This window comes from Protopterus annectens, chromosome 16.part0 (genome assembly GCF_019279795.1).
Source record: "Protopterus annectens isolate FY-2018-M chromosome 16.part0, PAN1.0, whole genome shotgun sequence".
Classification (NCBI taxonomy): Eukaryota; Metazoa; Chordata; order Ceratodontiformes; family Protopteridae; genus Protopterus; species Protopterus annectens.
The window spans coordinates 618011817-618037862 of record NC_056750.1 but is presented as its reverse complement, the minus strand read 5'-3'; the positions used below and the strand labels follow the sequence as shown (position 1 = coordinate 618037862).

At 43.0% G+C, this 26046-nt stretch overlaps 1 protein-coding gene across 7 annotated transcripts in view; it reads left to right on the top strand.

Moving 5' to 3' along the window:
• Nucleotides 1-26046, top strand: part of CIZ1 (CDKN1A interacting zinc finger protein 1) — a 2016138-nt gene that overhangs the window by 1764855 nt on the left and 225237 nt on the right. For all 7 annotated transcript variants that reach the window (XM_044058876.1, XM_044058878.1, XM_044058879.1 and 4 more), the window contains one exon: nt 5784-5897. In XM_044058876.1, coding sequence (XP_043914811.1) covers nt 5784-5897 — 114 coding nt within the window. The remainder of the gene's footprint in view (nt 1-5783; nt 5898-26046) is intronic.

Here is a 26046-nt window from a genome sequence, read left to right as displayed (position 1 = left end):
CTATTTCCCAGGGTCCCAAGGCAGTAGCAGCGACCACAGCTAAAACCCTGTTCCTTCTGAAAGGGAAGCAAGGTCATTAGACAGATGGGGTAAAAGGTTTACACTTCAGCCACTCTCTCAGCTAGAGCTTTAAACTGTCAGTTTCACATGATACAATACCAAGAGTTTATGCTTGATCAGTTAACTAAAAAGCTAACCACTGATGAATCTCTTGATAAGAAATATGTATTAGAAATGGTAAGTAACATACAGCAAGTTAGTAACCACTCTTTAAAATGTGGCTATGATGCACTGGAGGCTTCATTTAGATCAGCCATGACTGGCACTGTAATTAGAAGGCATGCATGGCTAAAGGAGCAAGCTTTACGGAATCATGTTAAATCTAAATTGCTAGATGCTCCTATGGATAAAACAAGTTTGTTTGGTACGCCTGCCCAGCAGGTTATGAAGAAAATGGAAGAAAAGGCAAAATCAGTCCAGACAGTTAAAGATTTCTTGCAGGTTCAACCCCCAAGGTTTAGCAGGAACTGGCCTGCCAAAAATTGGTCCTTTCCTGACTCCACAAGACCTCAAAGGGGCAGGAATAGGCGTTCCAGAGGCAGAAACCAATCCAGAGGAGGTGCCTACAGAGGACGACAGTGGCAAGGTAACAACAGAGGCACAGACTCAACACCTGCCACTACATCAACACAGCCACAGTGACTTAATCCTAAACCCGCCTACCAGGGAACAGATAGCAGCTCCTCTAGGCGGAAAGCTAACCTTATTTTCAAAAAACTGGCACCACATAACAAAGGACAAGTGGATTTTACGAACCATAGATCAAGGTTACGGTCCCACTTCCACACTTTACCAGACAAAGAGGAATGCCAAATCTACCTCCAAATCAAAAGACAGAGGCTCTACAACAGATAATGGAGTTAGCAAACATGAGAGCTGTGGAGAAAGTGCCAACAGCAGAGCAAGGAAGGGGTTCTACTCCAGACTATTCCTAGTTCCAAGAAAGGAAAAAGTTGGAGACCAATTCTAGACCTGTCCACCCTGAATACTTACATCATTGTCCCAAAATTCAAAATGCTGACCCTACAGCAACTTCTTCCCATGCTGGGCAAGGAGTGTTGGCTGGTAACTCTAGATCTCAAGGAGGCATACCTGCACGTCCCCATTCGACCAATCTGCAGAAGATACCTCAGATTTCTTGCAGGATCAGAGCACTATCAATTCTCAGCATTGCCCTTTGGCTTATCTACTGCGCCCAGAGTATTCACAAAATGCCTGGCATCAGTAATCGCCCATTGCAGACTACAGGGAATTCAAATTTATCCATACCTGGACGACTGCCTGATACAAGGAGACAACAAAAGCAAGCTGACAACAGATTTACAAAGGGTCATTTACTTGCTTCAAGCACTGGGATACACAGTCAATTTACAAAAGTCAAGACTGATACCATCCCAGACAAGGACTTTCCTGGGAGCGGAATTGGACACAGTAAGACAAATGGCATTCCTAACTACAGAAAAACAAAAAGAGCTCCCTCTTTACTTCTTGGCATTAACAAAACTGAACAAGTTAACAGCAAGGAAGGTACTGCAGGCCTTGGGTTTCATGGCATCATGCATAATCTTGGTTCCATTTGCCAGACTAGATATGAGAAAACTACAGTGGTACCTAAAGAATTTATGGTCCCAACACAGACACAGCCTAGAAACGGAAATCCCACTAATACCATGCTTAAAACAGGAGTTCCTATGGTGGGCTCAGGCATGCCAGTCAAACCCAGGCCTGCCCTTTCGCAAGGGTCAAGCAAGCCAGACCATCACAACAGATGCTTCAGACCTAGGATGGGGGGCGCATATGCTGGACAAATGCGTACAAGGATTGTGGACACAGGACCAACTTCACCTGCACATCAACCTAAAAGAAATGCTGGCAGTAAAACTGGCAATCCAAAAGTTCAGACCATTTCTCAAGGAGGACTACTTGATGATAAGGACAGACAACACCACAGTCATGTGGTACATCAACAAACAGGGAGGCACTCATTCTTACCCCCTATGCAGAATGACTTTGGAGCTGTGGACCCTGGCACTCAGCTACAACATCCAGTTACAGGCAATATTTGTGCCAGGAAAAGAAAACCCTCTAGCAGATATGTTAAGCAGGACCACATCGGATGCCCACGAATGGCAGCTGCACCCGGATATCTTCAAGACCATCTCGAAGAAATGGGGAATGCCTCAGATAGATCTATTCGCATCACCTCTCAATCACCAGCTCAAAAATTCTGCACAAGGACATTCCACCCACTAGCATGGAAAGTGGACTCGCTCTCCTTCAGCTGGAAAGGCCTAACAGCATATGCATTCCCACCTCTTCCCTTGATACACAAAGTACTACTAAAAATCAAGGAGGAACGTCCAAGGATACTCCTGATAGCTCCAAACTGGCCAAGACAGCATTGGTACCCACTGCTGAGGAGCATGTCTCGGAACAATATGTGGCCAATACCCCTGATGCCTTTGATGCTAACCCAGAACAACTTCAGCACCATGCATCCAAACCTAAAAACGCTGCAACTGACTGCATGGAACATCACATAGCAGCTGCTAATACAGAACTTTCACAAAGAGTTAAAGACATTATTCTTGAAGCACGCAGGCCTTCAACTAGAAGGAATTATGCTGGGAAATGGAAAAGGTTTGTCATCTGGAGTTCTGAAAGAGGAAAAGATGTATCAAACATAGATATGCCTAACATTCTGGAGTATCTGGCGAACTACTTCATTCAGGCCTGTCCTACTCCTCCATCAAGATTCATGCATCAGCTATTTCAGCAGAATACAGCTTTGATCCACCTGTTTTTCACACCCTTTGCTCAGGCAGTTCCTCAGAGGAATCAAGAATGTAAAACCTCCAAGGAAACCACCATTGCCAGCTTGGGACTTGAACTTTGTGCTAGAAAAATTGACACTATCACCTTTTGAACCAGCAGCAACAGCAGACCTACAACACCTGTCATGGAAAACTGCTTTCCTACTGGCAATTACTTCAGCAAGGAGGGTTTCAGAACTACAGGCCTTAATGGCAGTGCAACCCTTTCTAATCTTCCACCAAGATAGAGTGTCCATGAGGACTAATCCTACATTTATGCCTAAGGTGGTATCCAGAGTGTCTTTAAACCAGGCAATCCACCTACCTACCTTCTTTCCCAACCCACAAAACAGAGGGAAAGAATACTGCATACCTTGGATGTACATAGACAGCTACGCTACTACTTGGACAGAACAAAAAATAGCAGAAAGACTGACCAACTTTTCGTAGCCTATGCAACAGGAAGGGAAGGAAAAGCTATTTCCAAACAGACAATCTCCAAATGGATAGGAAATTGCATACGATTCTGTTACTCCTTCCATGGAAAACAAATTCCACAGAACATAAGACCTCATTCTACAAGGGCAACAGCCACTACCACAGCATTCTTACGAGGAGTGGCTACCAAAGACATTATTGAGGCGGCTACTTGGACCTCCGTGCATACATTTGCCAAGCATTATAACTTACCTCTATATTCCAGATCCCGAGCAGGGTTTGCCACTGCTGTTCTGCAAGGGATCCTAAATACACCATAATCTACTTTTATCCTCCTCCCCTAGTTGGCTATGGTATTCTACCCAGTTGTTATGACTGCAGATGCATCCATGAAGGACATAGTACAGTTTTGTACCTACCATAAATGTAGATGTCCGAATTGGATAGCATCTGCAGTCAGGATTACCCTCCCTCCTTGCCCTCTGTGGTACTCCTAGGGTGTTTACCCTTCTAATAGCTAGCTAGTGGGGGGATTTCTTTCATGGTGTATTTGTTTGTATTTATGTACATACATGCTTATTTTTGTGTTCACCTCTATCTTTTGGAAACATTGGCATCTATCCAAAATTTTTAGCCTTCTATAGGGCTTCTGGCATCTGGGGCAAGAAACACTGAAGAAAATGGCGTCGGCTGATGCTTTTATACCCCAAGACCAACAGAGATGACGTCGGGTGAAGTGCGACATCAGCCGAAGCCGGACCCGGACTTTGGAATCCGGCCGACTGAAGGGCTGCCTGACGACAGGACAACCCAGTTGTTATGACTGCAGATGCTATCCAATTCGGACATCTACATTTATGGTAGGTACAAAACTGTACTTTTCTCACTCACTTAAAGATTATTATTATCATTATTATTATGTCCAAGATGCATCTGTTCTATGTACATGACATTTTACTGGTTGCATGTATTTATTTTAATTGAGACAAGACTAACGTTAGGTTTGGTAAGTAAACTGACTTGATCTGGTTTTGCTCGCTTTGGTTCTGATGCTGGGCATATTTGTTGATCATTTCTGCCTTCCATTAAAGGGTCTGGCTTAGATGATGGGTTACAGGATTGTCATTTCTAAATGGAGCTAAAATCTGTAGTTCACACACTGTATAGGTGGGGATTGGGGCTACTTGACTCATTAATCTGTGTCTCATTGTCTTGAAATGCGTCTGGGTTTAACTTGCTTGTTTTGTTTAAAGCTGTTTGTATAGCAGTAGCCCTGGCTCTTCACTTAAACATTCATGGTTGTCAGGTAATGGAGCTGTGGGCCACAGCTAATATTGTAAAATGTATGACATGTTTAACTTCATAATACCTAAGCAGACTCTCTACATCAAATAATTGCCCTCAGATGGTTTTTGTGTGTTTTGTAGGCAAGTACATTTTCAGAGTGTTAAATGCATGTAATGTTTAATTAAGGTAGTATGCAGTGGTTGCAAGAAATATAAAATGTGAAACACACCATTTGTCAAACTGCAGTCTTTGCAAATAAAGGCATTTCATTTCCATTTTGCCTGAAGTGCACCAGTCTTAACTGATTACATTAAGGGGGCCAGGACAAACTCCACTTCCCACCAAAAATGACTGTTAACATTACTGGAATAGTATTTTACTAATTCAGGTACATTTCACGGTTTACTATTAAAATGTCGAACGGCACTACGTCAACTGTACTATAGTCGAACACGGAAGTTCGAAAATAGTAATGTCGACGTCAAAAAAGCAATCTAGGAATGGTTTTAACATGGGTTGAGGTAGGTGTTCAGTATTATTCAGAACTACAAACATCTCCCCTACCTCGATCCATGTTAAAACACAGTCCTAGATTGTTTTTTTGTCGTCGACATTACTATTTTCGAACTTCCGTGTTCGACTATAGTACAGTCGATGTAGTGCCGTTCGACATTTCAATAGTAAACCACATTTCACACACCCATTATTTTCAGCCATGTTATAGAACCTTTAATTCATAATATAGGTTACTGAAATAAGTTTTAAGTTTTTGCATTTTATTGTGTACTTGCTTTGGTTTTCTCATTGAGCTTACCTACAGATTTCAATTGCACAGAAGGGTCATTCCCTTCCATATTGTTTGTGTATGTTGTAGCTCTGTCCTTTGGAAGCTATGTTTTCAAATTCAACATTGCATTGTGGTTGTTATACCAGTCTTCTGATGATGGCAGAGATTGTAAGATGTCTAAATTTACAGAAGGCTTGAGGGCATCTTAGGGAGTGACCTGTGTTATGAAATTCCCTCATAATTTTCCCGTAATATTACTGGGAGGCTTATTATTTTTCTGTCATTGCATTGTATTTACTACTTTGCAGTTTTTATTTGGGGTCAGACCTTTCAGATTTGTTGTAACTGATTTTTGTGTCTGATGTGTCCAGTTCTCATTCTTCCTTCTTCTTCCTCAGCTTAGTAAGCATTCCCTGCGCCCTTTCTGTGTTGTCTGCAGCCGACACTTCAGGACCCCGCGGAAGTTTGTAGAGCATATGAAGTCTCCAGAGCACAAGCAGAAGGCAAAGGAGGTAAAACAGACAGCATTGTGTTTCTAGGTAGTCCTTTACATTAATGGTTTTTTGAGCCTTTTTTTTTTTTTTTTTTTTTTTTTTTTGCAAAACCTTTGGGGTTTTGCAGATGTGCTTTGTTATTCAATTGCAATTTGATTTAGTATTTAATGGCATCAGAGTTTTTTGAATCAGTGATACTTGACTCCAGCCTGGTGCCTTGTGGGCCTACAGATTTTACTTGATATATAGTTTGAAGTGTTTATTAAAGGTATGAAGTATATTCTTATATTAGTTAAGAATCTTATTAAGCTGCAGTATAAAGTTATTTACTACATATCTCCTAAGGGCTTTGGCTAAGTGGATTGACAGTGCAGGTGATATTTTTTTGTTTCTACTTTTTCTGTTTTTGGTAAATCAGTGACAGTACCATCAGTTTTCCTGACTCTTTTTTTTCAGCATGGGTAATGCTACCCCATCTGCAATCTAAACTGGCCTAAGCTTTTTTAACTATGATGAAAATCTAAGTGCTACTTGCATTTGAATCATGGAATTGTTGTTGCTGCTGCTGTTGCATGCAAGTTGTGATGACCAGGCTGTCCTGGTCCCCTTTATAAACTCTTCTGGCAGTGATGAGGGCATTTTTTCTTTAATTTAAGATGTTCCCTTCAAATTGTGACTGCTTTTGCCTTTTACACAGCCATCAAACAATATATTTTGTTTTAATATTACTGACCATCCTTGGGTTTACAGTTAGGTTCATCCTGTCTTCTGTTCCCGTTCTGCATATTTTTCTCTGAGGCTGCCATGTATGAGTGTGTGTGTGTGTCTGTCTATCTATATATATATGTGTGTGTGTGTATTTATATATGTATATATATATTTATATATATAAATATATATATATATATATATATATATATATATATATATATATATATATATATATATATATACATATACATACATGTATATATATATATATATATATATATATATATACATATATATAAAATTATATATATATATAATTATATATATATATATATATATATATATATACACACACACACACACACACAGAGTACAGTTTCCTCACTGTTTAGATGATTAGCGTCACTTGTTAGGTAGGATTTTTAGGTGTAACTGTATTTTTTTCAGTGTTAAAAAAATTGCTGTTGCTGTTGTCTTTCTCTTCAGTATTATATAGCATTGTTGTTACAGTCCTTTTAACTAGTTTTCAGTGTTACATCTGAAAGATATTTCAAGAAATACTGTTAAGTGCAACCATAAAATCTCCCCACAGGATCCACACACCGTGTGTGTGTGTGTATCGCTTAGAAGCAGCCTCCTTAGATACTACTTTTGAAACATACTTCTTTTGGGCAAAATACCCTGCAAATCAGGAAGGATAACCTAATTTTAAAGGGGTTATTGCCAGCTCAGTAGGGGTCATCATCAGCCCCTCCTAAGGTTGTGAATAAATGTACCCTCAAAGGAAGAAGAAAAGGGAAAACACAAACATTTCAGGGAAGCAAGAATCCTGAGACATCTTTCATAAACCAGGAAAATGGTCTCTGACTCCCCCAGCTACCTTGTGTCCGGCACCAAAAATTTTGAAGCAGTTGGATCTGATCTATTTCAGCTCCATTGTGATTTTCTCCAGAACCAGTTATTCTAAAGTTGCATTCACCTATCCTGCAAGAAAGAAGACACTTGAGGGCTTCTTTGCTGGCCTCACCAGCTGCCTGTTCTTCGAGGAGTCCAACTGAAGCTGATGATGGAATGATGTGGAGATTTGTTCGACAGCATATTCAGTCAGGGGTCATCTCGACTGTTTCCACAGATTGATCCGAGAGCTTGCCCCATGACCCTCCACATAGGACTTTCATTTCATTCCTGCCCTTGGATCTAAAACCTGTGGATCTGAACATACCCTGAGCACCAGCATCGGCACCAGTAGACCTCACATCTTTAACTCTGACCTTACTCCAATCTCTCTCGACTGTAATTTTGCTGGATCAGGATGAAAATTGGAGCTGTGCCTTTGGAGCCAGGGTACCAAAGGACAAGTCGATTTCTGAGCTTTCAAATCCATCTCTGCCTCTCGGAGCATCCACTCTTGATAGCTCAATGATGATGTCTGCTTTGGACCTGGAACAAGTTGGTGTCAGTGGTGTTCTCTGTCAATTCCAACTTCTCGAGCGTCCTCCTCAATCCTGGTTTCAGATTTGGCAAACGAAGATGTAGAAGGAATCCTCTCCTCTAGAGAAGGGAAGTTTTCTCCATGCTCGAATCCATTCCAACCATTGTCTTTTTCTTCTTTGACTGCCACACCTGCTCAAACAGGAACAGTCAGCTTCCAAAAGTCTCGGAGAAGTGCTCGCCCTGAGCTCTTAGTCTGATTTGGATCCGAAATGTCAGATCCACAAGAAGCAGATTTGTAAATGGTAGGATTCATTACCTAAATCAGTCTCTGAAGACACGAATCTAGATGAAGGGGAAGGCTCCACCAGGTCTTTCTTCAGAAACATAACTTTTGGCAAAATCCTGGACTTGACGAAACAGAAGGGGGGGTTGGTCCACACACCTTCCCAGGCTTTTGGAACTGACTCTTCTACTACCTCGGTAGTCCCTCCCCTGATGCCGTCATTGATTTGGTGACTCAGAGGGCCTGGGAAGAACCTGACACAGTGCAGCTGATACTACAGAAACCAGACATAATCTTGACAGTGCGTAAGGACAGGATGGACTGGAGTAAAGGCTCCCCAGTGGATGCTGTGTTTGTACTGGTGGCCACCAGTAAATAACTTTCTGATGACAGTACATTTCTACATTCCCCAGGAGGGAATTGAGGGCTGTTGAGAGATTTGGAAAATGGACTTATGCTTCAGCAACTTTTTCAATTAAAGTACTGCACTTGATCTGGCTGACATCACACATTTTCATAAAGAAGTGACCAAAGACCTTACAGATTCTCTCTTGTGTAATTTAACAATAGATAGTCAACAGAAGTGGAATCCCATCTATCTTTCATCACTTCTCTTTCCAGTGTTTCCAAGCATCTGCTGTCCAATGCAGCTGATGGGATATCCATACCAGCAGCTACAGGCATACCAATACATTGCCATGCCTTGATGCAGTTATGTGATTTAGTGAAAGGCTTTAAGAAGTCCTTCATTAATGCCCTCTATGATGGTTCCACTTTCTTTGGACCCAGTGTTAAGGAAGCACTAACCAGAAGAGAGCAGGATGGTAAGACCCCATCTGCAGTGGGAATCTCCCTGTCAACGCCACAGAAAACCTTTTCCAGGAATGAGCGAGGAAGAAAGAAGATGTGGTTCAGTAAATCACAGGGTTTTAGCCATGACACTTCTTTGGATAAACCTTCCTGCGGCAGTGGGGGAGATGAATTTAATGGATGTGGCCCTGTGCCCAAGGGGTAGAAGCACTCTGCAAAACCAAAGATTTCATGGACCTTTTTCAGAGAAATCCTTTCACCACTCCAGAAGGATTACCTGACTGCCACATTCTAAATGCAATTGGGGTGCTTATCTCTGCACCTTTAGTCCTGCCAGCCCATCACATCAGACTCATGGATGCTGAACGTAATCACCAGAGGATTCACCATTCCCTTTTATCTTCACCCACTCCAGCCAAGGAAGAGGATTCCTCAAGTGCCACTCCATCAATTGGAATTTGCCACAGCAAAAGCTATTAGAAAAAAGAGCCATCCAACAGGTCACATCAGACCAACTAAGATCAGGTATCTACTCCATGTTAGTTTAGTTTCAAAGAAGACAGAGAACCTAAGGCCAATCCTGGACCTCAGACATTTAAACCATTTGATGAAACAGACAAAATTCCGGATAGTTACATTTTAGTCCATTCACCCTCTAATCAGAAAAGACAATTGGATGTACTGAATAGATCTCCAGGATGCTTATTATCATGTGAAGATAAACAAGCATTCAAGGAGATTTCTCAGTTTCAGGTTGGGAGCCAGTCTTAGCAGTTCAAAGCTCTGCCCTTTGGCCTCACCACAACCCTCCCCCCCAGGGTGTTCACCCAGTGCATGGAAGTAGTTACGGCTTATCTCAGACTCCACGGGTTCCAGGTGTTCCCATATTTGGATGATTGGCTTCTAACTGCTCTGACCAAGAATCTAGTCCTTCAAAAGAGAGACACTGTACTCCAATTGCTTCACTCTTTAGAAATCGCAGTCAGTGTTTGCAAGAGCCAGTTGAATCTCAAGCAGTCCTTAGAATTCATCGGATGCCACCTAGACACTTTGAACCAGATAGCTTTCCTCCCACACTCCAGGATTCTTTCACTTCGAAGATTAACAGGTCAAGTTTTGTCCCACCATTCTCCACCAGCAAGAATAATTCTAAAGTTACTGGGCCTCTTACACATTTTATGTGATTAATGGCATTTGTTGGAACTGTTACACTGTACGCCTTTTGATGAAAATGTTATTTTTATTACTATAGATGTAGTTAATTTGTTTGCCATCATCCCACACGACACAGGGTTGAAGTATTTTCACAATATGTTATTGAAAGATGATTCTAAAAGTGCAAATGATATTTTTATTTTACTTGAATTTTTTGAATTAGTATTAGAGAATATTGCCATCAAGTGGCAGGTGTAGCTATTTGAGCTAGATGTGCCCCAACTTATGTAAACTTAGTACTTTCAGATTGGAAGCACAACATTTTGTCTACTTCACCTTTTTTTAAGAAAGTATTTCAATATTTTAGATTTTTAGATGATATTCTAATTTTTTGGATTGACTTGTTGGGTTTCAAGGAATATTCAGTGGAACTGAATGTTTCCACCAGTTGCTTAAAATGTACATCCTCTTTGGGTGTAGATTCAATAAACTACCTGGATATTACAATTTCTAAAGATTATATACAGAAAAAAATATGTCTTGAATATTTATAGAAAGGAGACATACTCCATCTCTTTGCTTCTTTATGACAGCAACCATCCATTTTACCAGAAACAAAACATTATCAAAGGCCACATGGTGTGCCCTTCTTGATTAGTTTCAGTTGATGTTACTTTTCAGTTGGAGCTAGAAACATTATGTAAACTGTTTTTTTGAAAGAAGCCATCCAGATTCATTGGTCAAGAAAGTTAAAGATAAAATACTTTCAGGTAGACAAGACAAATATGCCCCCATTATAAATGCAAACACCAGCACACAGGGGGATGAAACATTAGTGATATCAGACACTGTTAACAATACTACAGACAAGATAGGTGCTGTAGCATAATGGTTAAAGTGTTAAACTCAGAGGTACAAGGCACAGGGTTTGATTCTAACCTTTAGTTATTGGCTAGGTTTGTAGTAGTCTGCAGACTGATAGCCTAGTATTTGCCTATGAACCTGTGATTATTAAGTTTAACCACCAAGCACCAGCACTTAAAAGAATTCTTAGGTACACATGGAACAACGTTTTCCACAGTCAAACTCAAGCAAATCATGGGAGCACAATCCAAGATAACTTATGGTAAGGCTGAGATTCTCAAGAACATCTTTGAAAGAAATATTAATGGTACTAGTACAAGGGCTTGTCAGTCAAAAAATGATGAAATGCGTTTTTTGTAAATAATGCAAATTCATCAATGACGGCCCATATGTCACAGCTGAAAATTACATCAAAACCTTAACTTGTTCAGGGATCTGTTATTGTGCTACAAGGATGGTTGTGTACTTGGCTATATGCACCTCCCGTCCTGGATTCTATACAAGAACAACTACCAGGACGCTTAAGGAGTGAATATGCAAACCCATCTGTGAGATTAAGAAATGTAAACTTTCCAAAGCACTATACAAACATACCCTAGAATATTCAAATTGCAAAAGATTTATTTTTTTTATTATTGATAAGAGTTTTTACAACAAATAAAGGTGGGCATGAGTTACTGCTTGAGCAGAAAGAACTTTCTTGGCGTATTTGTTTAGATGCTGTGATAAAACCAGGACTTAATGACAAATTGTCTTTGAATTGTATTCTTAGAAGTAAAGGTGAAAGAGTATAGTAATCAAACTTTTTTCTTTGAAGTGATTTTTTTTAAGTGTTTTAATGTATTTAAATATCTGATCTGATGTTGTCAAATTTCATTTTATCCTTGACATATGGGTTTGGTTCTGACATTGGAACCAACTCAGCCATTACTACAGCTCACACTGACCAAAAGCTCTCGAGCTTCACCTTTACCCATAATGCCTGTCTCCCATTTACCTCAGATCTCGTTTGCCGCTTTTCCGGACAGACCCATTCACTAGAGCTCTCAAGCTTAGTTTGGCTTTTTGAATATTTCTTTCCTTCTATTTTTCAAGCTTTTTCTCTCTCTCTCAGATTTTATTTTTTTTTCTGTTCCTCTACCCATTGTGTAGTATTCCTTTTTGTGTACTCCAGTGTATTCTGTGCTATTAGTGCTGATAACTTACCTTCATACATTTCTGTGTATTCCTTAACTATCATCATTGATAGTTTCTTTCTTTTCCTTCTCCTCTGTCACTATATATAAAAAGGTCTACCTTAACTTCTGTCTTTTCTGATTGATAGTTTCCTGGTCTTTCGTTCCTGTGAGTGTTTTGTGTGTGCTCGTGTGCGCGCGCACATGCTTCCAGCCTTCCTTTTTATTATGGCTGAGAAAGGTAAGGCACCTTCCAGCTTTAAAAATACCAGAAGTACAGCCATAAGATACCGCTATCAGACTTGCATCTTTTATGTCTGTATTGTTTGGCTCCTGTGCATTTACAGGAGGATTGCAGTATTTGCCATGGTTTTAGCCATAAGGCTCTTGTTGAGAGGAGAAGAAGCTGATTTTGAAAGGCATGATTCCATCTGCCTTTGGAGAAGCCATATCTGCTATAGACAAAGGCAAAATGGATATTTCTTCCCCTTCTTCTTCTTCTTTGGAGATGGGCAAAAAGAGGAGTTTGTTGGTGCCATCCCCCCCACTGGCACTGACAGCTAAGAAGCATAGATCCTCGGCTCCTAAAATTTCCTCAGAGCCAAAGGATTCTGATTCTAGTTTTTCAGTACTGGGAAAATCACCATCTCCGAACACCATTTCAAAGTTGAAACCCTTGACATCGATGTCTTTGGCTCAAGAAGATTCACCTTCTGATTCTACATTGGTACTGACTTCTCCAGCTGAGACTATGGATAAGAAGCAAAAGGAAATGCTACCCAGGACTTGTTACTTTCCATCTGTTGACCTGTTTGTGGATGAATTACCCAAGATCTTTATTCACAGACCCACATCACCCTCTCTGTCATCAGTCCATTCTACAAAAGTCTCACAGAACTCAACATGGAGAGAGTGATGAATAAAATTTTGTGAGTGAGATGTTTCACAGCGCTGCCTTTGGCTCCTAAGGGCTCAGAAGATGAATCTTCATTCACCCCTTTAACTACTCCTTCTTTGACCTTCACGGAGGCTTCAGAGTTTCTAGCTCCATGTCATTCGGTGCCAGTTGCATCAGTTCTGGAGATCTCTGTCTCTTTAGAACTGGTTATTGCCTTGAGTTGTTCTGTTATTTTGGAGCCGGAGACCTCCTGGGGCTGTATCTCCCCTGTCAGCTCCGAGGGGCAGGAATCATCTCCAGTTTTTTTCGGAGCCATCCCTGCACCTTGGAGCATCAGTATGGTTTAGTTTGGCTCCAGATTCTGTCTTGGGAGTTGTTTCTTCGGAGCAGGGAGTGACCTCAGTTTCAAGGCAGTCTTATCTCATTTCTGGGCAGCCAGCCTTCGAGGCAATGGAGAGGGCCTTGTCTCGTACAGTGACTCATTAGGCCCCTTCCTCCTTGTAGCAGATACCTTCCTCATGCCCAGTTATTCAGCCTCTCTCTCCACTGGAGCAACGAGTATCAAAACTTCAAGAATCTCAGATACAGGTTCTGTCATCTTCTGATACCCCCCCCCCCCGAGGAGATGTTCATCGTGTTTCACTGTTGCAGTCATGACTGTAGGGTTCTCCCCTGCCGGCATGCAGCCCTCGGTCGGCCAGAATCCCAAAGTCTGGGTCCGGCATCGGCTATTCAACCATGCTCCCTGACGTCAGAGCGCCAGGAGTATAAAGCTGACAGCCGACGCCATCTTCTCCAGTCTTTCTTGCCGTGCGGTGATAGCAGTTCGCAAGTGCCGGTCGGCTGACTCCTGACGATTTCTTCTGATATACTTCAGTCCGAAGATTTTCTTCTTCACTCAAAGCTAATTACCCCGTTGGGGAAACATTTTCTTGCTCCACTCCGATGTCAGAAAAAGTTAATAATTGTATTTCATGTGGGAAGCAAATACCTCATAATGATTTTCATTCTTACAGTATTCCTTGCTTAGGCCCTGACCACGACGCAGCTAGTTGTCGGTTTTGTGCTAGATTCAATCAACGTACAATTAAGCGAAGGTACGATTTTGCTTTTCATTACTTCGGTAGGCGCTTTAACTACAAAATGTCGTCGGATACGGTTCCGGCTACCGGAGTTCACAAACGTCGCAAGGATAAAGACAGGCCTCCGAGGTCCAAATCTGATGACAGCCAGGATGTCTTACTCCAGCATCTAGAATTTGTACAGAACCTCCTCAAGTTCCTGGGATTCTCTGTAAACATAAAAAAGTCAAATTTGACACCATCACAAAAGATAACTTTTCTGGGAGCACTTCTAAACACCACAACCCAGATGGCATTTCTGACATCCGAAAAACAATTACAGCTGGCTTCAACTTTCAGAACCTTGGCAACTTTAACTCAACTATCCACAAGGAAATTCCTGCAGGCTTTGGGTTACATGGCCTCCTGCATCCTTCTCGTACCATATGCAAGACTACACATGAGGAAAATACAGTGGTACCTAAAAAGTGTATGGTCTCAGCATTGCCACAGTTTAGACATACTGATCTCCGTCCTTCCTTGCCTTCAAAAGGAATTTCTTTGGTGGTCCAGGGCATGTGCTGTAAACAAAGGGAAACCCTTCCGTGTGCCTCCTGCCACTTGGATTCTAACCACGGACGCCTCGGATTATGCTTGGGGAGCCCATTTTCAGGGCAATTGTCTGCAGGGCCTTTGGACAAAGGATCAGAAGCACCTGCATATCAACTTAAAGGAAATTTAGCCGTTCAGAAAGCTCTATTGGCCTTCAGGAATCTCTTACAACCAGGACAACTACTAATACGGACGGACAACACCACAGTTATGTGGTACATAAACAAGCAAGGGGGATCTCATTCCTACCCCCTTTGCAGACTAGCCATGGATCTATGGAACACAGCTCTAGCTTGCAATCTGGATCTTCAAGCTCAGTTTCTACCAGAGAAACAAAACTTCCTGGCAGACAGTCTGAGCAGAAACCTTTCGGATCCACACGAGTGGATGCTGGACACCAAAATATTCAGCAGTCTGGGGATGTCCTCACATAGACCTCTTTGCATCCCATCTCAATCATCAACTACAGAATTTTTGCACCAGGACTTTCCACAGAGAAGCTTGGAAAGTGGATGCCCTGTCATTCAGTTGGAGGAACCTCTCGGGGTATGCCTTTCCGCCTCTTCCTCTTCTTCCACGGGTTTTATTGAAGATAAAACAGGACAAGCCCAAGATGATAATCTTGCTGGCTCCAAATTGGCCTCGGCAGTTTTGGTATCCAACTCTAAAAAACCTATGCCTGGAGCCCCCTTGGGTTTTACCTCAGTCTCCGAACCTTCTGTCCCAACATCAGGGTCAGGTTCTACACTCTCATGTCAGAACTCTCAGCCTGGTGGCCTGGTTAATCCAGGGCCTTTGATTTCTTCTTTCCTACCCAAGCAGGTTATGGATGTCATTTTAGAAGCCAGACGCCCTAGCACTAGAAAATCTTATGCAGGAAAATGGAAAAGATTTTGTTCCTGGATGCAGGCTCAGGATTCTGATCCTCTTCTTCCTAACATTACTTTAATTTTACTTTACCTGACAGATCTCTTACATAAGGGTCTCTCTTTCTCTTCCATTAAGATACATGCCTCTGCTATTTCTGCTCATTATAATACAGACCCTCCCATCTTTTCCCACCAGCTCATGAGACAGTTTCTCAGAGGAGCTAAGAACTTAAGACCTCCTAGATCTCCTCCCATTCCTGCTTGGGATCTCAGCTATGTTTTGGAAAAACTAACCTTGCCTCCTTTTGAGCCTGCTGCCTCTTCTGACATCAAGTTTTTATCTTGGAAGACAGCTGTCCTGTTAGCACTAACCTCTGCCAGGAGAGTTTCAGAGTTACAAGCTCTTATGGCTGTGGAACCTTATATTATTTTTCATCAAGACAGGGTATCTTTGAGGACTAATCCTACCTTCATGCCTAAGGTGGTTTCCAAAGTGGCTTTAAATCAAACTATCCACTTGCCAACCTTTTTCCCCACTCCTCAAAATAAAGGGGAAAGGATCTTACATTCCTTGGATGTACACAGACAACTACGTTTTCACCTGAACAGAACCAAGGACATCAGAAAATCAGAATAATTGTTTGTTTCTTATGCTTCAAGTTCCCAAGGTAAAGCCATTTCAAAACAGACCATTTCTAAATGGATTGCTCATGGAATCAGATTTTGTTATTCACACCATGGAAAGCAAATCCGAGGGAGTATACGGACTCATTCCATCAGAGCTGCTGCCACTTCTGCGGCCTTCCTCGGGGGAGTTCCTACCAAAGACATTTTGGAAGCTGCAACTTGGAGTTAAGTGCATACTTTTTCTAAGCACTACAATTTACCTCTCTAGTCTAAGTCTAGGGCAGGCTTTGCCTCTGCAGTCTTGCAGGGCCTTTTAGCCGCCCCTTCTTCTTTATGACCACCTCCCTTTCTTTCAGCTTTGGGATTCTACCCTACAGTCACGACTGCAACAGTGAAACACGGTGAACATAGTACAGTTGTGTACACCTACCATAAATGTAGATGTTTGAGTGTCTTCACTGTTGCAGTCTGGGTTTCCCTCCCTCCTGTCCCCTCTTATTTTTACTTTTGTGTATTTCCTTTTTTTTTTCACCATTCTTCTGAGGTGTATTTGCAAAGGTTATGGGACCTTTTTCATTTTGGGACTCCTGACATCTGGGGCAAAAAAAACTGGAGAAGATGGCGTCTGCTGTCAGCTTTATACTCCTGGCGCTCTGACGTCAGGGAGCATGGTTGAACAGCCGACGCCGGACCCAGACTTTGGGATTCTGGCCGACCGAGGGCTGCCTGCCGGCAGGGGAGAACCCTACAGTCATGACTGCAACAGTGAAGACACTCGAACATCTACATTTATGGTAGATGTACACAACTGTACTTTTCTTCAGAAGAAGTGCAAGAGGAACACTTAGATTCCCCATCGGAATCTATCACAGAAGACAGTGATTTTGATGAAGGGGAAGGGTCCCCAAGGTCATCCCCTGAAGATGTCTCCTTTGGAGACATCCTAGAAATTTTGAAACAGAGGGATGACTGGAAGGCCCAAAACCGTTCCTCAGAGGAATCATTTTTTCTGCAGGCTTTTGGTACTCATCCATCTACCTCTTGGGTGACCCCACCCGTTGAACTCATCCATTTGATTTCCCAGCAGGTGTGGAAATCTCCAGACATTATTAAACCCATCCTGAAGAGACTGGACACAATTTTACCTGCTGCTAAAGATAAGCAATTCTGGGGAAAGGTTTAGAGGTGGATGCCATGGTTGTATCGGCTGCCATGAAAAAAGGAACTCACTGACGTGAGTTCATCTGTCCATCCACCCAACAGACAGTCTCAGGAGATGTATAGATTTGGGAAGTGAGTTTACGCTTCATTGACCTTCGCCTTACGGTCTTTGAATTTCCTGGCACATTCTACCAGACTTCAAAGGAATCTGATCATGGAGTTGTCTGATACCCTGACTGGTGCTGTTTCTGAGGGAGTCCAAGAGAAGGTTGCTTCCCAGTTAGCCACCCGGGAGTCTATGTCAAACTCGTCCCTGTGCAGCCGAAAGGACCACCAGAGTGGCAGGTTCAGGAGTAGCCGTAAGGAGACATGCCTGGATGCACTTATTTGACTTTGTAGAACCATTTAAGTCTTCATTCATCAATGCACCTTTTGACGGGTCATCTTTGTTTGGCCCAAAAGTAAGAGAGAGTATGCGGGTGTGAGAAGGATGGTAAGACCCTTTCCGCTGTGAGCGTACGTTTTCCCACCCCCACCCCCAAAGATCTTTTTCTAGGAACCAGAAGAGCAGTGGAAAATGTGGTTCAAAAAATCATAAGGGTCTTTCCAGGACAAACGTAGAGGCATTTCCTCCAGTTGCAGAGAGGGGTACTACAATGGAAGATGCCACCCATGTAATAGAGGATGTACGCAGAATCGGGGCTTCAGGGACTCCTTCCTGGGTAAGCCCTTTCAGCGTTCCTGAAAGGAGGACAGGTTGTCTTCCTCTGGAGGCAGTCGGAGGATGCTTATCCTTGCACCAAAATGCCTGGCGGAACATAAGAACAGATTCTTGGGTGCAACAGATTATACCATTCCCTTTTCCCATCTTCCCCGTGTGCAAAAAAATTCCCAATGATCCACCCAATACGAGTTAACCAGCAGATGTTCTTCATGTTTCACTGTTGCAGTCATTACATTTGGGTAATCTGCTTGCAGGTTGCACTCAGTCAGCCTGATTAACAAAGTCTTGGGTCCTGCGTCGGTTGCTGTCCCTTCTTCCATGACGTCAGGTCATCAGGAGTGTAAAACATGCAGCTGACGCCATTACATCCGTCTTTTTTGCCGGTCAGTGCCCGAAGCAGAAGCAGTTCGCAAGTGCCGGTCGGCCGACTCCTGAAATTTTCATTTTCGAGTTTCAGAACCGAAGTCTTCAACTAAAAGCAAGTACCCCGTTGGGGAAACATTTTCTTGCTCCTTACCGATATCAGTAAAAGTTAATAATTGCATTACTTGTGGAAAGCAAATACCTCATAAAGATTTTCATTTATACTGTATTCCTTGCCTAGGCCCTGACCACGACGTACCTTGCTGTTGGTTTTGTGCTTTATTTAATCAGTGCACTATCCATCTTCTGTATATTTTTGCCTCTAAAATATTTTGGTTCTCGGTTTAATTATCCACTAATGTCGTCGGTTAGCCATCCGACTACAGCAATTCCGAAAAAACGCAAAGATAAGGACAGAGACAGGCCACCGAGGTCCAAAACTGCCGACGACGCTTCTCCTAAGCCAGTCGCCAGTGCGCCGGTACTCAGTGAGGTGCTTTCGCAGCCCCTGATACCCGCTGCTTCTGATTCACAGGCCTCTACCGAGACCCATTCGGAATCCGGTATGCCGCGAGATGCTTCAACTATGGAACCCACGGATGTCTCTACCTTGGATGGGTCCGGAGCCGCTGTGCAGGCACCGGCTTCTGAGGGTGTATTCAGGCCTAACTACTTGCATATTAAATCAACGCCTCATTCATTACTAAGGCCTAAATCTCGATCCATGTCTAAAAAAACGACACCCAGGCCACATGCTCAGGCCTCTATGCCTAAAAAACATATGATAAAAATGGCTGAAGATCTAATAACTCTAATCAGGGTAGCCAACCCCCCCCCCCCCTTCTAAGAGGCCTAAGACTGAGCTTGATTCTAAATCTTCTGATCAGGATTATGTTTTCTCTGACTCTTCTGATGACCTGGCTTTGTCCTTACCTACTTATGAGGATTCTGATGCAGGGGACTGTATTCCATCTGCTTCTCCTCCTGAGGATTTTTCTTTTGGGGAAACCTTACATACTTTAAGGGAACATTTTCACTGGGGAAGCCAAGAATTTTCTGAATCAAAAAAGAGGCTTAGGGATTTCCTTCTCCTACCTCAGCATAGGCCTTTGGCTGTTCCTCCTGTACTAGAAATTGTTGATGATGTTTTCTCGGAATCCAGTTTGGCCCCTGATTCCCTGCCTCCTGCTCTTATTAAACCTGACAGTACAGTGTTCCTGAGTCCCACAAGTTCCTTTTCAATAATCCTATTGCAGATCCAGAGACTTTTTCTCAGGGACCCAAGGGCATTAAGGCTTCTACTGCTAAAAATCCTACCCCTTCTGATAGAGATTCCAGGGCACTGGATAGATGGGGTAAAAGGTTTACACTTCAGCAACCTTGGCCATTAGAGCTTTAAACTGCCAATTTTGTATGTTAAAATATCAGCAACATGTTATTGGACTGCTTAAACAGAAAATGATGTTGACTCCTGACTGTGTGGAAAATAAAAACTTACAAGATTTAATGCATTCTGCTGAACTAGTTGGAAAACATACTTTGTAATGTGGATTTGATTCATTAGAGGCCTCTTCCAGGGCTGCTGTTACTGGGTCTGTGCTTAGAAGATATGCTTGGCTTAAGGAGCAATCTTTGCCTGATCATGTTAAAGCTAAATTGTTGGATGCTCCTTTAAATCAAGACCGGCTGTTTGGCAACAAGGCTGAAGAAGTTCTTAAAAAGATGGAAGATAAAGCTAAATCTATGCAAACTGTTAAACATATTTTTACAAGTTCAGCCTCCTAAATTTAGTAGGCACTGGCCCTCTAAGAATTGGTCGTTTCCAGCCCCTTCCAGGTCTTCTCAAACCAAACCCAGACACAACAAAAACCCCAGGTTTCAGTCCCAGGGGACTCACAGAACTAAGCAGTGGGTGGCCTCCACTTCCATGTCTGGGAATAATAAGACTCCCCCCATGGTAAACTGTCACAATGACTTCCTTTTAAAATTTCCAAGCACTTATCTTCTGACTGCCCCTTTGGGGGGAAAGATTGCTCTTTATGCAAATAACTGGGAACTCATTACTGAGGGCAAATGGGTTTTAAATATAGTGTTCCAAGGATACAGATTTCACTTCCACACGTTGCCAATGCCAAGTGGGTGGCCGGACCTACCCCCAAATCAGTGGGCAGTGGCCAAAAACAAGTGCTTTCTCTCTTAAGCATGGGGGCTATTCAGTTGGTACCAGAAGAGGAAAAGGGACAAGGTTTCTACTCGAGACATTTCCTGGTACCCAGAAAAGACAAATCATGGTGTCCTATCCTGCACCTGTTTACTCTAAACACCTTTCTGGGGATTCCAGAATTCAAGATGCTGACTCTTCACCAATTACTTCCTGTGCTAGGCAAAGACGCCTGGATGGCAACACTAGATTTAAAAGAAGCATACCTGCACATCACATCAGGGAATCTTGCAGAAGATACCTACGCTTCAAGGCAGGCTACACGCATAATCAGTTCTCTGCACTGCCCTTTGGCTTGTCTACTGCACCCAGGTTATTCACAAAGTGAATAGCTCCAGTTATAAAAGTATTCAAATATACCCATACCTGGACAATTGTCTAATTCAGGCAGAAAGCCAGGGCATACTTTTGAATCATCTGGCCTTTGTAAAAAGGATTATAACTTTTCTGGGGTACGCCATGAATGAAAAGAAATCACAACTGGTACCCTGTCAACAAGTTACATTCCTGGGAGCAAGCTTGAATACAACTTCCCAGATGGCTCACCTCATGCCAGAAAAGCAAATTCATTTGACAACCTACTTCAAACAAGTGGCCACAAAAACCCTGCTATCTGCAAGACAAATACTGCAAGCCTTGGGGTTCATGGCCTCCTGCATTCTTCCAATTCCATATGCAAGACTGCATATGAGGAAACTACAGTGGTATCTAAAAAGCCTGTGGAGGTCAGCATTCTCACAGGCTAGAAACAATGATTCCTATCATACCTTGCCTATGCCTAGAGTTCCTTAGGTGGCCAGATGCCTGCCACCAAAACAAGGGACTACCTTTCACACTACCTCCTGCTGCCCAAACCCTAACAACAGATGCATCAGACTATGCATGGGCGGCACACCTGGCAGAGAAGTGCATTTAGGGCAAATGGAACCTAAGTCAAATGCACCTGCATATCAATCAAAAAGAAATGTTAGCTGTACAGAATGCTCTGACAGCCTTCAAGGACTACATTCTTCCAGGACAACTAATGGTAAAGACGGACAACACCACGGTTATGTGGTACACATTCTTACCCCCTGTGCAGACTAGCCATGGCATTGCGGAACACAGCCTTGAGCTACCAAGTGCACCTACAAACTCAATTCCTACCAGGAAAATTAAATACACTGGCAGACAGACTAAGCAGAAACCTCATGGACCCACACAAGTGGAAACTGGAACCAAAGATTTTCAACATGTTGACAAGCAAATGGGGGGGAGCCCAGATATAGACCTGTTTGCCTCCCCCCAGAACTACCATTTGGACAAGTTTTGCACAAGGACTCTCCACAAACAAGCCTGGAAAGTGGATGCTCTGTCCTTCAGCTGGAAAAACCTGTCAGTCTATGCCTCCCCCCCCCCCTGCTGCTTCTGCTCTCCAAAGTACTACCAAAAGTCAAACAGGACAAACCATGGATGATTTTGATTGCTGCAGGCTGGCAGAGCCAACACTGGTACACTCTCCTGCGCAGTGTGTCACTGTTATCTCCATGGCACCTGCCTCAGACTCCTTCCCTGCTGTCTCAGCAGGAGAACCAGATTCTGAACCATCAACTTCCAACACTTAACCTTGCAGCCTGGCTAATTACTTAAACTCACCCTTACTATCCTTAGCAAACCTGTGATGGATGTCACATAAAATCTCAGGCTGAAAAATGGAAAAGATTTTGTGCCTGAACCAGTATCAAGGGTTGAGCACAGCAGTGCTCAATTTACCTCAGATTTTATAATACTTAACTGAGATGCTTCACAAGGGCCTGTCTCTTTCCTCCATTAAAATCCATGCCTCAGCCATTTCAGCTGATTATAGCACACAACCTCCCATCTTCTCTCATTCACTGCTCAAGCAGTTCCTCAGAGGGGCCATAATTTTGAGACCACGCAGTAGAGCTCCAACCCCAGTCTGGGACCATAACTTTGGATTGGAGAAACTCACTCTACCTCCTTTCGAGCCAGCTGCTACTGCAGACTTAAAATTTCTTTGTCGAAAGTGGCTTTCCTTTTTGCAATCACTTCAGCTAGAAGGGTATCTGAATTACAGGCCCTTATGGCAGTGGAGCCTTTCGTCATCTTTCATGCGGACAGGGTGTCACTCAGAATCAATCTAGCCTTCATGCCCAAGGTGGTATCCAGTATGGCTCTTAATCAGTCCATTCATTTGCCAACGTTTTTTCCCAATCCACAGAACAAAGGGGAACGGATACTGCATTCTTTGGATGTGCACAGACAACTTAGATTCTACTAGGACAGGACTAAACCTCAAAGAAAATCTGAACAACTGCTGGTAGCATTTGGATAAGCCATTGCATTCATTTCTGCTATAAGCATTATGGAAAACCTATTCCCCCAGGGGATCAGACCTCACTCCACCAGGGCTGCATTTACTTCTACAGCCTTTCTCAGAGGCGCTCCTACCAGAGACATCCTAGAAGCTGCTACATGGAGTTCTGTACATACTTTCACCAAGCATTATCATTTGCCAATTTTCTCTAAATCCAGAGCTGGCTATGCCACTGCAGTCTTGCAGGGCCTTATAGCTGGCCCTAGTACTATCTAAACTCCTCCTCCCAACCGTAGCTTTGGGAATCTACCCAAATGTATTGACTGCAACAGTGAAACACGAAGAACATAGTACAGTTGTGTACACTTACCATAAATGTAGATGTTCGAGTGTATTCACTGTTGCAGTCCTGGTTACCCTCCCTCCTGCCCCCTGACTTCTTTTGGCTGTACCTCTACGTTCCTTTACTATGCTTAAAAGCCTTTTTGGTGTATTTGCTTTTTTGTTGGCGGTATACCTTTGTGTTTTTATGTTTAATTACTTCCCATTAGGTGGGCACTTGACATCTGTGGCAAGAAAAACTGACGTAATGGTGTCAGCTGCATGTTTTATACCCCTGACGACCTGACGTCATGGAAGAAGGGACAGCAACCGACGCAGGACCCAAGACTTTGTTAATCAGGCTGACTGAGGGCAACCTCCAAGCAGATTACCCAAATGTAATGACTACAACAGTGAATACACTCGAACATCTACATTTATGGTAAGTGTACACAACTGTACTTTTTAGAAATTCAAAAACTGCTAGACAAAAGAGTCATCCAAGAAGTCACAGCAGACCAGAGAGGATCTGGAATTTACTCAAGATTCTTTTTAGTGCCAAAAAAGACAGGGGACTGGAGACAAATTTTGGATCACAGTGTGTTGAACAAATCAGTTTGACAAACAAAATTCCAGATGGTTATCATGGTACAGTCCATTCTTCTGTTTTTGGAAAAGGATGACTGGATGTGCTCGATACATCTTCAGGATGCGTATTGCCACATAAAAATGGACAAGCGCTCCAGGAAGTTACTGGAGCGCTTGCCCATTTTTATGTGGCAATACGCATCCTGAAGATGTATCGAGCACATCCAGTCATCCTTTTCCAAAAACAGAAGAATGGATGTGCTCGATGTGCTCGATACATCTTCAGGATGCGTATTGCCACATAAAAATGGACAAGCACTCCAGGAAGTTACTCCGCTTCTGGCTGGGGGCCAGTCATTACCAGTTCAGGGCGCTGCCCTTTGGTCTCACCAAAACCCCCAGGGTGTTCACCAAATGTATGGCAGTAGTAGTACCTCACCTGAAATTGCAAGGATTCTGGGTGCTTCCATATTTGGACGATTGGCTCATTACCGTTCTGACCAAGCATTAATTGATAGAGGCAAGGGATTACGTCCTCAATACCTGTGTATACCTAGGAATAACTGTGAATCACGAAAAATCTCTGCTGACTCTGACTCAGAATTTAAAGTTTATAGAGGCAATGCTGAATATGACAACAACTGTAGCATCCCTTCCCCCACTGAGACTTCAAAAAATCATAACTCTGATTCAGAAAATAATTCACAGCAGGAAGGTACCTGCTCAACTAGTTTTACAGGCCCTAGGGTTCTGTGGCAGCAACAGTAACTCTAGTCCCCCTAGCCAGATACCACATGAGAATTCTACAGTGGCTGCTAGCATCTCAGTGGTCTGTAATGTACCCACCCATGTTGGACCAGATTCTTATCAGTCATTGCAGGAAGGATTTAGCTTGGTGGATTCGCTCCAGAGAAATTTTCCTGGGCCATCCCTTCATCCTTCCAGAACCCAAGCCCATGGTAACCACCAATGCCTCCCAAATGGTGTGGGGTGAGCATTTTCTGGGCAAGACTGTCCAAGTCATTTGGTCCCCTATAGAGGCCAACTTTCATATTAGTGTTGCTCTTCCTCCATATGATTGTGATTCAAACAGACAATATGTCAGTAGTTTGGTACATCAGCAAACAGGGAGGAACCAAATCTTACCCCCTTTGTCAAGAAGCATCTTTCTGATAGCAACGCACATTCCAGGGAGTTCCGGTGTTACAGTGGGCGACCTCTTCCAACCTCTTTCTGATAGCAGTGCACATTCCAGGGAGTTCCAGTGTGGTAGCAGACAAACTGAGCAGATATCTTCTCTAGTCTCACAAGTGGCCTCTCAATCCAAAAGTGATGGAAGAGATTTTCCATAATGGAGCCAGCCTTGCTGCGACCTGTTTGCCTCTCCCCTAAACAACAAGTGCAACAACTACTTTGGCCTGATTCCCCCTTCGGCAAGTCACTAAGAGATGTGCTTCTCCACACTTGACCATCTGGACTTCTGTACCCCTTTCCCTGATGCTTCTTATCCCAAAATTCTTACAGAAAGCACTCAGGTTGAAAAGCAAAGTAATCCTCATTGCTCCATTCTGGCCTCGACAGATATGGTTCCCCTTTCTTTGGGCTTATCTGATTCATCGACCATGGACTCTGGACCCAGCTCCAGACCTTCTGTCCCATCCAGTTCACTCAAGCAATCTAAACCTCAAGCTGACAGCATCGTTCCTTCTAGTGGCCAGTCCTGCCAACCTTTCATCTAATGTTAGTCTTCACCTATTTTTGACAGTTGAGTTACGGTTCCGATCCTCGGAACCAGGTTGGCCATGAGCGAAGAGTTTACCCACAATGCCCATCTCTACATTACCTCAGATCTCATTTGACGCTCTTATGGAAAGTTGTCAGCCGACTCTTCTCACGCAGCTTAGTAGAATCTTTAAATTTTTCGTCTCCTATCTAACTTTCCATCTTAGTTAATATTCTTTTAACATTTCCTA